Consider the following 15,501-nt stretch of genomic DNA (forward strand, 5'->3'; position numbering starts at 1 on the left):
TATGGATGAGGAACTAACTCCTATTTGTTTGCTGGGAAGTGGCTCTCTGTTGGTACCGCAATTGCGCGCCTGGCTAATGAGGATGCTAGTCAATGATTTTGCTCTAGAAGACACGGAGTTGTTCTTTGTTTATGGGTCCGCTTCCAAAGCGGGCTCAAAATCGACTGGTAATGAGTTTACATTGCTTAGATAGGAGTGTAGTAGTTACCCTGCCATTTTTCTGTCTTTAAGTGTATGTTAGACTCTGGCTTTTTGGCTAGTCATCTAATGTAATGAACCTTTGTTTCAAAAAAAAAAAAAAAGGTACATGGCATAATATAATCAGTGTAGTTTGCACCGCACAATGCTCCCCAGAAATATGGGTTGCATGCTCAGTCCTCTCAACATCCACCTCCTGCTTTAGAACCACCACCACCACCATCACCCTACGCTAAGTATTTCTTATTGTAAGGTACATATCTTGTTCTTAGATTACTTTCTTCTTCTTTCTAGATATATTTTCACATTAATCTCAAGATAACTTTTCAGTCTCAAACATTTGTAGTGTATCTACTAAATATGTGTATGTAAGTAGGGCTTAAATAACATAAACCTTCAAAGTTCAAATTCAAAAGATGGATGCACATTGATATATGGGTCCTTAACCCATTGGTCCAATTTTAGGGAAAAATTTTCCATCAACCCACCAACAAAATATTTTCTCAATCAGCCAATTTAAACGCGAAATGACAGTTTCAATTAGAGAATCATATCTAAATGGTAAAAGAACCAGTTTCAGAAAAGGCCTCCAACTACCCATAAACATTCTCTGCAAGCATTGCAAGTTTATGTCCATGATCATGTGGAAAAGATAATTCCTTTTATTTGTGGACCCTTAAGTATTGACTTTGATGGAGATTGCATTCACTTAAGGGTCCACAAATAGTAGAGGATTATCATACCCATCCATCCAAGAAAGGAAGCTGGAATAGTGAACCGAACACTGCATATAATCATCTCTGTGCAAAAATGAATTTGGTTTGGGTTGGAATGAAGTGGCTTATATGTGAAAGGAGAAGAGAAAGAGTTGGTGTGAGTTTTGTGGAAGGGAAAGTGTGTCTTGTCTTGTGGAAGCCTAGCAAACCCAATAGAGCAATATATACAAGGAAGTGGTTTTAATGTGTTGAGTCGAAGAGACTGAGCAACTTAACAAAAGAAAAGGTATCAAAACAAGGTAGAGATACACTGCAAGCCCAGAACGAGGACCTCCATCAGTCCCTGACATATCTCTCACAGAGTCACACTTTTTTTCCAAAACCAGATGGCTGCTCACTTCTCACCGTGTAATTAACATCTTTGCTCCACCAATCGCAACCACAACAATCACCCACCAGACCTTACCTCATCTTCCACCCTTCCAATGATAGCCTATGGCTCCCTCAATCCTGTCTCAACGACTTGGACTAGATTAGGCATGTCAAACCCACCACCACCTATTCATTCATTCATCACCATCCTCCTCACTCCAAGACCACCACCTCTGCCTCCTATATACTCCACCTTCACGTCTTCTACATTACAGCAATTTAAGCAACAGTCTGACCACAACCATTATAAACCCAACAGTCTGATCCGTTTAGTTAGCAGGTCAATGAATGGATCAAAAAACCCGTGTGACATGTTCGAGATCTCTGACCTTATCCTCGTAACCTTTTTTTTGGGTCTAAAAAAAAAAAAAAAAGAGAAGTTACCAGAGTAAGAAAGAGATTTCTCTTTTGAAAATATGAGTAATTTACGTCACTTCGTTATTTTTGGGTCCGAATAGAATATGAGCTATCATATATTCCAGCGAATCCGAGAGCCTTCTGTGTCACGCTTCTATTTTGCCAAATGACTCCAAACCCGTAAAACGTCCCCACTGGCCACTACTAGTTCTCTCTCTCTCTCTCTCGTGAGTCTCGTTTCCACTCCACACCCTTTTGCCGAGCTTTCCACAATGGAGAACTACTCCTACCCGGACTCCCGCGAGTCGTCCCCACGCTCCCGCGAAATCGACTGCGACACTCCCTCCTGGGACGATCAGCCTCCCTCCTCCGCCGCCGCCGCCGCCACCTACAAGGTCAAGCTCATGTGCAGCTACGGCGGCAAAATCCAGCCCCGGCCCCACGACAACCAGCTCGCCTACGTCGGCGGCGACACCAAAATCCTCGCCGTCGATCGCAGCATCAAGCTCTCCGCCTTCATTTCCAAGCTCTCCTCCCTCTGCGAAACCCCCGACGGCGCCGTCTGCTTCAAGTACCAGCTCCCCGGCGAGGATCTCGACGCCCTCATCTCCGTCACCAACGACGAGGACCTCGACCACATGATGATCGAGTACGACCGCCTCTACCGCGCCTCCGCTAAGCCCGCGCGTCTCAGACTCTTCCTCTTCCCGATCAACCCTTCCGCTCCGGCCAGCTTCGGCTCCAACGAGTCCAAGTCCGAGCGCCAGTGGTTCGTCGACGCCTTGAATTCCGTTCAGATCCAGTCCCCGGAAGGCTCCTCTCCCACCGCTCCGGTCTCCGCCTCCTCCACCAACCCCGATTTCCTCTTCGGATTCGACAAGGGATACGCCGCCGCCGCCGCTCCCGTCGCGAAATTGCCTGATTCCGTCACGCCTCCGACTGTTCCTGATTCGCTTGTGAAGAACACGCTCGCCGCCGGACCGGAATTGGTCTCGGAGCCGACGCTGTCTCAATTCGAGATTCAGAGGCAGATTCAGGAGCTACACAGAATGCAAATTGCTGCCGGTCACGAGCCGACTATCTATCAGAGGAAAAACGAAGAGGTTCCGAACCCTCGGGCTTACACAGCTGATTATTACTCTCAGAAGCTTCCAGAAAACATAGCTGCTCCGGCGCCACCGGGAGCCGCTCCTGTTCCAATGCCGGCACACATGCAATTTCCGACTTCTTATATGCCGGAAAGGCACATAAACACTGGAAGTTATCAGGTGGCGGCGGCTCCCGGTGGAGGCGAGCAGCCTGTGTACCTCATTTCCACACCAGCTGGTGTATACCAGGCTCCGGCTCATAGACCGGCCACTGGACCAGTCGGGCAGGCTTACTATGGTGTACCGCAGAGAATGGTTCCCGAGGTGTACCGTGACGCACAGGCATACAATACGGCAGTGGCAGCTCAGCAGCAGCAGCAGCAACAACAACAGCAGCAAGCAAAGGTGGCTGCTTACAGTGAAGGGTTTACACAAGTGGGTTATGACAATTCTGGGAGGCAAGTGTACTACACTACAGCCGGAGGCGCGGTGGCTTCATCTTACCAGACTGTGGCGCCAGTACCGGTTGCTGTTGATGCAAGACAAGGTGGTGGTGGCGCTTTGAATCAAATTCAAGACGGTAAGGTTGTTGCCTCCATGGCTGCCCAAGCCTCTGCTATATGACAAATAGAAAATTACATAAATGTGTATTTTTTGTTTTTTGTTTTTGTTTGCCTTTAGTTGTTAATTTTACTCTTGATATGGTTTTAAGTTGAATAATAAGAATGAAGCATTTGTTTATTTGGGATAGTTTGGATGTTGTTAGTCTTGAATACGGAAACGTTTTTGGTTTTGACAATTGACACTGTTTCTTGTGTATATGAAGACTTGCTTTGGGGTGAATCATTTGCTCTCTTTTGTTTGGTTGGTCTTGATTTAGAAGTAGTGAAAAAACTAATACATCACAATTGATATTAAACTTTAGCTAACATGTAGGAGGTGACAAGAACAGAGACTGTATAATTGCAATATAATAGTGTTAAGTTGAATTGTCATAGCTCAATTGTGCTCCATGTTTTGAGATCTGCATGGAAACAACTATCATTATTTAAAGGCTTGGGCTCGTAGTATTGGCATCTGTTAATAATGAATATGACGCATGAAGAATACTCGAGCTTTTTTTTTTTTTTAAATTTGATGAAAGGTCAGTTGCAATCAAAGTGCAGCAATTTACACTCGTTATTCATTAATATTAGTCTTTTAGTTGTTTCCAGCCTGGATTTGTTTAGATTATCACATGATTCTTTCTGCCATAGCTATCCAAGTGGACTATTATATTCATCTCTTTTTGTGAACTGAAGACTATTTTGTTAACTCTAATGTGCAACACGGGCATAAACAAACTTTCTAATGCTTATTGGTGTTTGCATCCAGGATTTTCCGGATTGATAGTTGACAGTTTTCACTATTTCTTTTCGTCTTTTTCCTGTCAAGTATGCGTCTAGAAGTAGGTGAAGCTTAGAATAGAAGAAAATGAGCAATAATTATCTTTAGAATTATTGTGCTAAGCACAAGGAAAAGCATAGATGTGAAGGATCTGGTTTGTTCTAAGCATATTCCTAGACTTACATATGAAGACAATGAAAAATGAAAACCTCTTTGTCATTTGTGAATATTATGTGTCAATCCTTGCATAAGGGTTATGCTAATCCTTCCAATTTTGTCGGATTTCCTTTCATCTCTCTTTTGTTCTCTCTTGTTAGGTGCTAGGTGAAGAGCAGGAGGGCTACAGTAGGAAACTGTGACCATCTCTGCAGAAGAAGGGTCGGTTCTAAATCACCCTATGATCTCTCTTGCTCAATCAATTTATTAATTTAAAATTCACTAAAATTTTATCCCAACTGGAATGTTCTTATGTCCAAACCTTATGGCCAATATATTGTAAAAGAATGTTAAAAGACATCGTATCAGATACTTCAATAGGCAACTTATAAATGTTTTTAAGTCATTGGACAGATGTTGTGCCGAATACTGCTGACTTGGAAGTGGGGAACCCAATTTTTTATTTGGGATCTGGGTTTCCTATGTTTCTTTAGATTGATATATACTTACCCTTAGCATCAATAGTGGATTTTGTTCTATCTTCATTTTTATGTTTGGATCATGGCTATTTTCCCCAGATCTATATATAAGTTAGGATTGTTTGATGTCTATCAGATGCTTACTTTGCATCTAATTAGCCTTGTATTTCTCTTGCGGTCAAAAAAGGGCGAGAAATATGATGTCACAGATTCAGAGCTGACCCAAATGATAGTTAACTGCATAGATACAAGATTCGGCGCTTATTTTGGCTAATTATTTAGTCAGCAGTGCCCAGGTGTTCATTTGTCATAGAGCGGCAGCATAGTTCGTTGACATAGTTAAGTTCTCTATTAGAAAATCCCTACCTGATGCGGGGGCTTGGTTAAGTGAAGTGGGATAGCTGCTCTAGCAGCTGGGGTTTTTTTTTTTTTTGGTAATCTGACTTTTTACCCTGTTAATTATCTGGCGTAAGAGAATTGACGGAAGCCAAGCAGCGTTAAGACGAGTCTGTTGATGACTTTCTTCATATACCGAGTAGTTTGATAAGGTTGTGGCTATATATGTCAAGATGTCGACATATTATTTTCTATTAAATAATAGTATAGACATATATTAATACAGTCCTCTTAAATAATAATATAGATAGTCTTCTAATGAAAATCTATATAACAGACTAATACAGAGGGAAAATGAAAAGCTATTCATTGGGTTGCAGGATTTTTTTTTTTTTTTTTAATTAATTGAAATTCTTCTGCTTGTCCCATATTGGCCCAGCAACAGAACGCACTTTTGGAAAAATTTGTATCTTGCCGAACTAATTCTATTCTTTTCATCTTCCGAGCTTTTGTAGTTTTCAACTTATTATGCCTTTAACCAAACATTGGTTCAGAGATGCGTGGATAAAAATACTAAACAAGAAACATGTCTGAAGCATGATAAAAAGGCTTTGCAGGTTTTGCTATGACCTTTTCTACTTTCATGAAGTTTGTCCCTTTCATCAAAAGCATGTTTTGATAGGGACCATATGCTTACCATTATATTTTATAATTCACTATAAGATAACTCATTGCCACTTGTGATATGGGGTGTTGTCTCTGGTTCGCTAGTTTATCAAGTAAAAGTAGATTAGCTTGATGCAGAAGTGCGTGCACCATGCATGGATGCTCAAACATGATTTCGAGCTAGTTTATGATTGTATGAAGTTGGTCTATTGTTGTTGACAGTTTGTCTATCCTTGATGTATCGACAAGTAAATGTACGTACTATAACTGTTTCCCTTATATACACTGGAATGTTTGTATTTCACATAGATTTGCACTTGGTTTGGGAACAAGATTCTTTTATATAGTCCGGTCACCATCCCCAATATTATTTCAACTATTTTTAGGGGAGTGAATTTATATTCAAATGCTAGATCAAATGTCAAAGTATTACATACTCTAGGGTATAAGTCCAAGAGGCAAGCTAATCTACTAACCAACCATGTTTTAGCCTAATTTGGGAACATGCCTCGGTAGATAAACCTTATTTGAGTATTACGTACGGAGGGGTTTAAGTTCAGGATGCAAACCAATAAGCTACTACCTAAGCCTTGTTTAGCCTCATTCGGGAACATGCCTTGGTAGATAATACCTATATTGAGTATTACATGCGCTAGGTTCCAGGAGGCAAGCTAAGCTACTAAATAAGCACGCTTCAGTAGATAATACCTTTTCAATGTTCTCACAACTTGGTTACAACAGAAACTTGATTTAATAAAGACATAAGATTTTGGAGCTCTTCTGCATGGAGAAGCCCTGCATGTGATGCAATAGCTTATTTTAGATACGGCCAGATCAAATTCAGAACGATGCTTGATCTTGTGCACCAAGCCCCTCATGTATTGGCCATAAGTCTTGTGATAGCATACATCAGTCATCTGCTACCGCAACTAGAACTGCATTTGCCTCTCCTACACTGACCACCCCGGCACTGGCCACAACTGCCACAACCACCGCCACAGCTGCCACATCTTCTTCCGCAATGGCTACCTTTTGTAATATTGTAGGGGCTAAAGCCAGCTTCATAAAGGCCACATGAGCCACCTTTTTCCAGGGCCTCCCATATGCTTAAACTCTCATTATCCCCCTCAAGTTTCAATTTTTCCGAGGCAGTTGATGCGGGAAGCGTGAACACGATAGTAAGGGGTTCCGTCAAGCGTCGAAAGCCATATGAGATAAGCTAGAATCCACTAGCAATTACGGACACAGCTGTAAGAAACATAGAGAAACTTCTCTAATATTTGGTTTTTTTATTGATAACTTGAATGAAAATTACAATCTAAGAGGTGCCTTATAGCATAAACCTAATACAACTAGAAAACAAAAAAGAATAATTTATTATAGACTAAAGCTAGAAAACCTAATTAAACCTCATTAAATAAAAATCAGAAATAAAATCCTAGATACTAAAGAATATTACGCTTGGAATCCCAATCAAGATTTTGCTCGAGAATCCCGATATATCCAAAAGAGTAATTTATGATTAATTTCATCATTAAGAAGCCTATTTGAATACCAATTTCCAATATTCAAATTATCTTCTTAATGTGAAGACGCTTCTTTCTTTTCGAGATTTTTGGTTGAAATTGGCTAAAATCTTGTCCTACATCAGTCTCCTCCACTTGATAAGAACTCGACCTTGAGTTCCTCTTGTATGCAGCTTGATCATTAGTAGGAATAAAACATGATAAGCCATCAACTTCAATATTCTCGAAATTAAAAGGTATCACCATGGATCCAATACCGTAGACAAGTTTAGAATAAGCATCTTGAAACTTGAACTCGTCCACTTGAAAAGGAATGGTCATTGACTTCTCCTTGGGTTGATCTTGAATACAATTAGGCATGCATGACATGGATATCGATATGATCAATGAATCAGCTTCCTTGTCCTTAATGAGTTTCTCTTCAATCTTCAAAGTTGCTTCTTCATGTTCCTTTTCACACACCCCAGGATGGTCATTCTTGATGTTCTTCCTTCCAGGCTTGATTTTAATTTTGTGCGACTCCCACCTAAATAAATATGTGTCATCTTTGCAATAACCACCTTTGACGCTTTCATGCCATGACCTTCCAAAAAGCACATTAGTGTCATCCATGTCAATCACATGACAAATAATCTCTTCTTTATAAAATTTTCCCATAGAGACAGGAACTTTACAAACCTCTGTTACTTGTGCATATTCATCCTCCCCAAATGGAATCCAGTATGGATCATTCAGCTTCACTGTCGGTACTTGAAAATAATCCACAACTTTGTTTGCTACAAAGTTCTCTTGTAGACCACTGTCAATTATTACAGAGCATACCTTGTCTTTGATGACACATGTAGTTCGGAAGTCGTCGTAATCCGGCGTTGTGAATATCCAACGTTCCATGTTTCTTTTTTTTCCTCTTTTTTTTTTTTTTTGGATTGATGAGCTTGTCCTAGGGCGAATCCCTTGGCATGTTCCTCTTCAACGAAACTTTCTTTGATAGATACTCTACGACCAGCGTCGTTGAGGTTGGTGGTAGTGAACTTCTCCCTTGGATCGTCGTCTGCTAAAGAGTGGGCGATACCCGCTCTGATACCACATGACGCAGTCGGATTGATAACTAGGTTTACCAGCAATAAACCTAAAATAAAGATTCTGGAGTCCACCAGAGATAAAAGAGAAAATTCTCAATTTTGATTAATAATATGATAAAAGATGAAAGATAAGTTCTAAATAAGAGAAAAGTACCCTAGGGCGACTAACAACGAAACCCTAAGGCCCATGGATAAAAACGAAAACAACCAAAAAATAACTAAGAAAACCAAAAACGGGTAAAATAGAAAAATGCAGTTTTGAGGCCCTAAACGACCCCGAAAGCCCGAAAAAGGTCACACAGATCGTAGCATAGCTACGAGTTTGATTTCTGGCGCGATTCCCTTTCCGGAAAGGTAAAGTGCGTCCCAATCGGACTCCGGAGGCCCATTTCACGTCTACTAGTCACTTTTCGTTTTCCACATTTAGCAAGATCCAATTGTTCTTGAAATTGGACCGCCATCTGTTCTGCATCAGCAGTGAACAAATTGGCTCTTTTTTCTTTGTCATTGCGCTTAATGTTAACAACGTCTGTTGAGTAATAAATTCTGATTGCTTCTCTCCACTGGTAGTTTCTGAAACCATCATAGCCGTCATTGGACATAACATCCGAAAGTATGAAAGCTGATGTGATCCAAGGCAATAACAGCCACTCTTCCTTGATCTGTTCATGAAACAACTTAAGCTAGAATAATCTTTTTCCAAGGATCATTGTATTAGAATAAGCAGGTCCCATTACCTCTAGGAATCCTGATGTCACATTGGGCAAAGCCACTGCTTTTCCATAGGGATACTCAGTGGAGATTTCAATAGCTGTCATGAAGTTTTGTTCAGTTTCCTGCTTGGAGCAGCTTCTGGTTTCATATTCGAGTTTTCTTCCATGGGAGTTCCGGAGCGGGAGGGCAAGTCTTGGTGGCGATGCCTATATCAACCGCGGCTCGCCAATTGGTGGCGAAACACTTGGTAATCTAATATGCATAGCCTTTGTGGTATCAACTGCAAGATATGTTCTGGAAGTCCATTCGACCACCTCTCCTCTTGTTCCTCCTCCTTCGTCGTTGACATTGACATCATACACAGCGAGAGAGATAGGCTTGATTAATTCCCCTTACAGTCCATTAGGTGAATAGATATGTTAAAATTTTTCCCTTTTCCTTTTTTGGATTAAGTTATTTTAATTTTCTATTGTGTTTTGAAAAGATTACTCAATTAAAATTCCTCTCGTATTTTGGAAAGGAAAAACAAGCCCTATATATAGAGGGCCTTTGGTCCTGTTAATCTCATCAATTTATTCTCAACATTTTTCGATTTAGAATTTTAGTCAATATTTTTTCTCAAAAGATGAGTTCTTCAAATAATTCACAAGTGTATGAAGCTACGGATGCCAACAAGGGAACATCTTCAAGAACCCCAAAAGACAAAGGATCCAAACTGCCTCCACCAGAGCAAGTTACGTGCCCGCCAGCCCCGATGCGTCCACCTCCAAAAAGTGGGCATAGCGATTCTTTTAGCCCACTTAATTTGAACACCATATGGTGATAAAACTGTTGATCGAGAGAGAATCTGCATGTTCAAGTAGTTGAAATATACTAGGAGTCTAAGAAAAGTAGTCTTGATGTATTTTTAGTTCATTCATCTATTGTTTTATGTTTACTTACTTTTTAGGATAATTTTAATGTACGGTGTTATAAAAGAACTTACGTTTAAAATCAACCTTCCATAATTCATTAATTTGGGACATGTTGTTCGGCATAATAATGCCTTTTATTTGGCAAAGCAAATCCTGTTATTGCAGTGTTTTTTTTTTCTTTTCTCCTTTTTGATTTAGGGTACTTACCTAAGGTCCGGGCCAAAACTTTGTTTTTCCTGCAATCTACCGGTTGGATCGGCTCTACACGACCCGGCCCATAAAAAGGAACAGACACATAGTCCCAAAATTTGAAAAGACCAAACTATCCTCTACTCTGTCTGGTACTCTCTACTTACAGGGAGGTTCATCTTCTCTGTTAGTTCCCGCCGTGCTTCTTTCTGGGCTCCGATAAACCAACCTTTAGCTTCATTATTACCGAAATGCCCCTCCCAAGACCCCATATTCTAACCCAGTCCTCCTTCCGCTTCAACCCAATTCGACCAAACCCTAACCCTAAAGTTCCTCACCCGCTTCAAGCTCTACAAGTCCGCCCAGGCCCTTGCCGAGGACGTCGCCGTCAACACGGTCGACGACAAGGGCAATTTGGTCTTTCAGTGCCTCATTGACTCGCTGCAGGTCTGCAATTCCAGCTCGGCGGTTTTGGACTTGGAGGTGAAGTCTTACCCTCATTTGAATGTCGTTGATAAAGCTATTGACATTGTTAACTTAGCTAAAGCTCATGGATTTATGCTCGGTGTGCTTTCGTATAATGCGATTTTAGATGCAGTGATTAGGTCTAGAGGGTCTGTTCAGTTTGCTGAGGAGGTGTTTAGTGAGATGATTAGAAATGGGGTTTCGCCGAATGTGTATACATATAACATTTTGATTAGGGGTTTCAGCGCGGCGGGGAATTTGGAAATGGTGCTGAATTTTTGGAGTGAAATGGGTGTTTGCCGAATGTGGTTACGTATAATACATTGATTGATGCTCATTGTAAGTTGAAGAGGATGGATGATGCGTTCGGATTGTTGAGATCGATGGCATTGAAGGGTTTGGAGCCTAATTTGATTTCGTATAATGTGGTGATTCATGGGTTGTGTCGAGAAGGGAGGATGAGTGAGACTAGTCAGGTTGTTGAGGAGATGAAAAGAAAGGGTTTTGTTCCTGATGAGGTGACGAATAATACACTGATTAGTGGGTATTGCAAGCAAGGTAATTTTCACCAAGCACTTGTGTTGCAAGAGGAGATGCGGAGGAATGGCTTGTCTCCGAATGTTGTCACTTATACAGCGTTGATCAATGCCATGTGTAAGGCTAAGAATTTGAATCGATCAATGGAGTTTCGTGTTAGAGGACTTCGACCAAATGAGAGGACGTATACTACATTGATAGATGGCTTTGCCCAACAAGGGTTCTTAAATGAAGCTGACGGTCTTCTGAATGAAATGGTTGGGGGTGGATTTTCTCCTTCAGTTGTGACTTACAGTGCCCTTATCAATGGATACTGCTTATTAGGCAGGATGGAAGAGGCAATGGGAATTGTACAAGATATGGTAGGGAAAGGGTTATCCCCTGATGTAGTAAGTTATAGTACTATTATCACTGGGTTTTGTCGGCATCAAGAACTGGAGAGTGCATTCCAAATGAAGATGGAGATGGTGGAGAAGGGTATATCACCCGATGCTGTTACCTATTCATCACTAATTCAAGGTGTCCGTTAGCAAGGGAGATTAGTTGACACTTGTGATCTCTTCCAAGAAATGATAAGTATGGGTATGCATCCTGATGAATTCACAAACACAACCTTGATCAATGCTTACTGCAAGGAAGGGGATTTGAATAAGGCTCTTCACTTGAATGATGAAATGATAAAGAAAGGTTTCCTACCTGATGTTGTGACCTACAGTGTGCTTATCAATGGACTTAACAAACGAGCTCGGACAAGAGAAGCAAAGAAGCTTCTACTCAAGTTGTTCTATGATAACTCTGCCCCAGATGATGTCACATACAATACTCTAATAGAGAGCTGCACGAATGTTGAATTTAAGAGTGTGGTAGCCCTTGTAAAGGGATTCTGCATGAAGGGTTTGATGAAAGAAGCAGATCAAGTTTTTGAACAGTGATCAAGAGGAAATACAAACCTAATGGAGCAGTTTATGATGTTATCATACATGGTCATTGTAGGGAAGGAAATGTTCAGAAGGCATTGAATCTGTACAAGGAAATGTTGCTTTCTGGTTTTCTTCCTCATACTGTGACTGTTATTGTGCTGATTAAAGAACTTTTCACTGAGGGAATGAACAATGAACTGAGTCAAGTCATAGAGAACACTCTGAGGAGCTGTGAGCTTACTGATGCTGAGCTTGCAAAGCTACTTGTTGAAACAAACCATAAAGAAGGAAATATGGATGCAGTTTTTAATGTCCTTAGTGAAATGGCCAAGGATGGTCTCCTTCCAAACAGTGGAGCAAGCGCTTGTGCAGGGGGGTAAATATTGTCTTACTAAAAAGAGAGAAAAAATGATATCAAGCATTCAAGCTGATTGTCATTTTCTCTGATTGACCAAGTAAATGATGAAGGTGGTATGCCGAAGTTCATAATTATCTGAGTTTTGGTTGTTGGCATACAAATTGCTTTACTGAAGTTATGGTGGCTTGCTGCAATGAACCTTGTTCCTCCATTGCCATGTTCATTGCCCAATTTGTTTGTGAAGATTCATCATTTACCACTGCACTTTCCTTCACTTGCTGGAAAGGTCCTGATGAATGTAAGTAACTATACATGCATACTTGTGTGACACTTGAATATAGTTTGTGTTTTAAGTTCTGTATGTGGTTTGAATTAGTATAACATTTCATTTCTGGTAGATATCTTGATATCTGTACAGAAATATTGCAGCTTTTCGTAACTTTTTCTTTTCTTTTCTTTTCTTTCTTCCTAATTTTGGTTTTAATCCATCTCCATGATTAAATTGTGGAAGGTTCTGACAAGATCAGCAAACAATTTCTGAGAACACTATCTTGTGTTTTTAGGTATTGCTGGCTGCTTCTTTGTCTTTATCACTTGATCCATTCTGTTATGTGGGTTTCTATGCAGCAGTAATGCATATTTTCAAGTTATTAGGATACAAACACGCAGACAATTTTGAATCAATCACTTCCTTTTTGGGAAGACAATTGTTACTTGTTTCTACCATCAACTCCCTGTGATCACATCAAACATACAGAAAACTGAATGCAGCAGTGTACATAGGATCTACACTTTAGTTCGTAAAACTTCAACTTTCTGAAAGTGATACTTGTATTGGAAATCAAAACTTTGTATGCTTAGGGTTACCTCATTTGAATGCTCTTCACTTCATCAGCTCATAATCAGCCTCATACATCAAGCATGACCAGTGTTTAGCATTTTGAAACCTTCCAGAGAGTGAAAAGAAACTAGGCTTCGAGAAGGAATGTGCAGTATGTATAGTGATGGAATTGGAGTGGTCCAAGAGAGAGCGATGCATAGGCTGATGGGATTCAAAACCAGGACACCAGAATTTGGCATGAGCTCTAACCACTTCTTCACTTGCAGTGTAGAAAGTGGGTTGACGAGGTTGTCTAGAGTAATTTCAGAAGTTCCCAGTAGTATAGGAGACTTTGATATGGGCAGTATTGAAGAAGAATGTGACATAAGTTCGAATAGAAGCTCTCCGGTAGGTTGGCTTTGAAAAACAGAAACCTCTTTCTCCTCTGAGTCAGAAGAAATCTCAATTGTTCTCCTGGTACTGAAGAAAAAGTCTGGCTGTTTCTTACTAAGAGAGACAAAGAGGCTGCCTTTATGCTTGGTTGGTAAGTTTCTCACCGCAACTACTTCCAGCATAACCTGGACGAGAATCAGGAAGCAAAAAAAAAAAAAAGGTAAGAGTTTATCTTTCAATGCAAGCAAATTCAAAACAAATGTGGCAGATGAAGGAGATACTGGAGCTTACCTCTACAAGCATTCTTTTAGGAAGCTGAATAACATTCCAGTATTAGTCAGGTACAACTACTTTCTTTCTCGCTATTTCTAGTTGGCTGAGATTGATGGTAAGGGAAGATTGAGTTCTGCCTCGGTACATTGCTTCAGCTCTCCAGTACCTTGAACCAAATGTTTCTTCCCATTGTTTGGTGGTCCCTGAAAACCCAACATCTAGCTTGTTACCTTAGTTCGGTCAGCACCTGTGTCACCATGCTCTAACACCTTGCCTATTATGGGCGTTAAGATCTTTGCAGTAAGCAGCAGGATGCAATTGGTGACAATGCCAGATGAGGTCAATGTCATAAGTAGGAACACAAAAGCGCTTAACAGACAACTGCCTGTTTCTCTTGATCAAAAGCAGAAACCCTTTGTATCTGGCCACAGCTTCCTTGAGGAAAAGATTGTATTTCACATAAGCTCCGGATACCTGTTGGATTGTTGTACATGTTATGAATGAGACACAAGGTCTTTGAAACCGCAGCATAGGGTATTTTCTCTATTTTTTTACCTGATAGAAGAAAAGAATTTGCCTTTTGACAGCTGATCGAAACTAGATCATACTTGGTTCTTTCTGAAACTCTGTGAAGATTTATAGCAGCGTCATCTGAGAAGAAGCTGTTGCTTTGAAGTTCATATGGCTCATGGGGATATAATTTGTTCCAGATTTGTTCAGTTTTCTTTGTGTAAGTTCCCCAAATGGAGGATCCAACATTCTGGTTGTCAAGGATTTTCCCGTAGAGAGTTTCACAATCAGTTACATAACACACCTGAAAAACCATCGAAGTAATGTAGCTTGGTATTGTGACTGAATGTATAGAACTCACACTAGAACACAGAAAGGTTGAACGAGATTTTATCTGAGAAGTCTACCGGATTGAGCCTATGACAGTGCCAAATCCATTCACAATCAAGAGGCACAACTAGAGGAGTTTCTGTAACCTCAGATTCAGTATGTTTGGCAAGCAAGGGAAGCCAACAATATCAGTACCTGTAACTTGGCAGAATAAGTAAACAAAAATGGTTGCAAAACAAGGCTTAGCGGTTGCGCTGAGAAAAACTGAAAAGAGCAAACTCCACATGTGATGAGCAATGCAGTCTCTAATTAACTTGCGTACCTGTAAATGGCCTTGTACCAAGCAGGGCCTTCATAGAGTTGCCGATTTCGATCAACAACTGCCAGAAATTGCAGCTGTTGTTTGGCTGCAGCACAAGGTCTTTGCTTAGCACAATCTTCTGAGCTTCAGCCCACTCTACTTTTTGCTTCATCTCCATTCCTCACTAAAAAGAAAAAGAAAGTGGCCCATTTAAAAAAAAAGAAAAAGAAAAAGAAAGTACCCCATCAACCAGGTAAGAAAGAAACTAGTTACACTTCAGGCTTTCAATTTGTCAAGCAGGGTTTTAAGTTCATTACCAGGTTATGAGTTTATAAATATCAAATGCAGCTCTTCT

The 15,501-nt window shown here is 40.6% G+C and overlaps 1 protein-coding gene, 1 long non-coding RNA gene and 1 pseudogene across 2 annotated transcripts; 2 read left to right on the plus strand and 1 right to left on the minus strand.

Moving 5' to 3' along the window:
* The first annotated feature begins 1,849 nt into the window (after window positions 1–1,849).
* Window positions 1,850–4,746, plus strand: LOC112176736. The gene is made up of 2 exons (XM_024314792.2): window positions 1,850–3,371; window positions 4,495–4,746. The coding sequence occupies exons 1-2, from the start codon at window positions 1,976–1,978 to the stop codon at window positions 4,503–4,505; spliced, it is 1,407 nt and encodes a 468-aa protein (XP_024170560.1). The 5' UTR covers window positions 1,850–1,975; the 3' UTR covers window positions 4,506–4,746.
* Window positions 4,747–10,518: 5,772 nt separating this feature from the next.
* LOC112178252 lies at window positions 10,519–12,876 on the plus strand (annotated as a pseudogene).
* Window positions 12,877–14,820: 1,944 nt separating this feature from the next.
* LOC121050368 lies at window positions 14,821–15,501 on the minus strand. Its single transcript, XR_005802780.1, has 3 exons — window positions 15,464–15,501; window positions 15,168–15,330; window positions 14,821–15,040 (listed from the first exon to the last, which is right to left on the minus strand). It is a non-coding gene; the product is annotated as an uncharacterized LOC121050368 (long non-coding RNA).

The sequence above is a fragment of the Rosa chinensis genome, chromosome 7 (genome assembly GCF_002994745.2).
Source record: "Rosa chinensis cultivar Old Blush chromosome 7, RchiOBHm-V2, whole genome shotgun sequence".
Lineage (NCBI taxonomy): Eukaryota > Viridiplantae > Streptophyta > Magnoliopsida > Rosales > Rosaceae > Rosa > Rosa chinensis.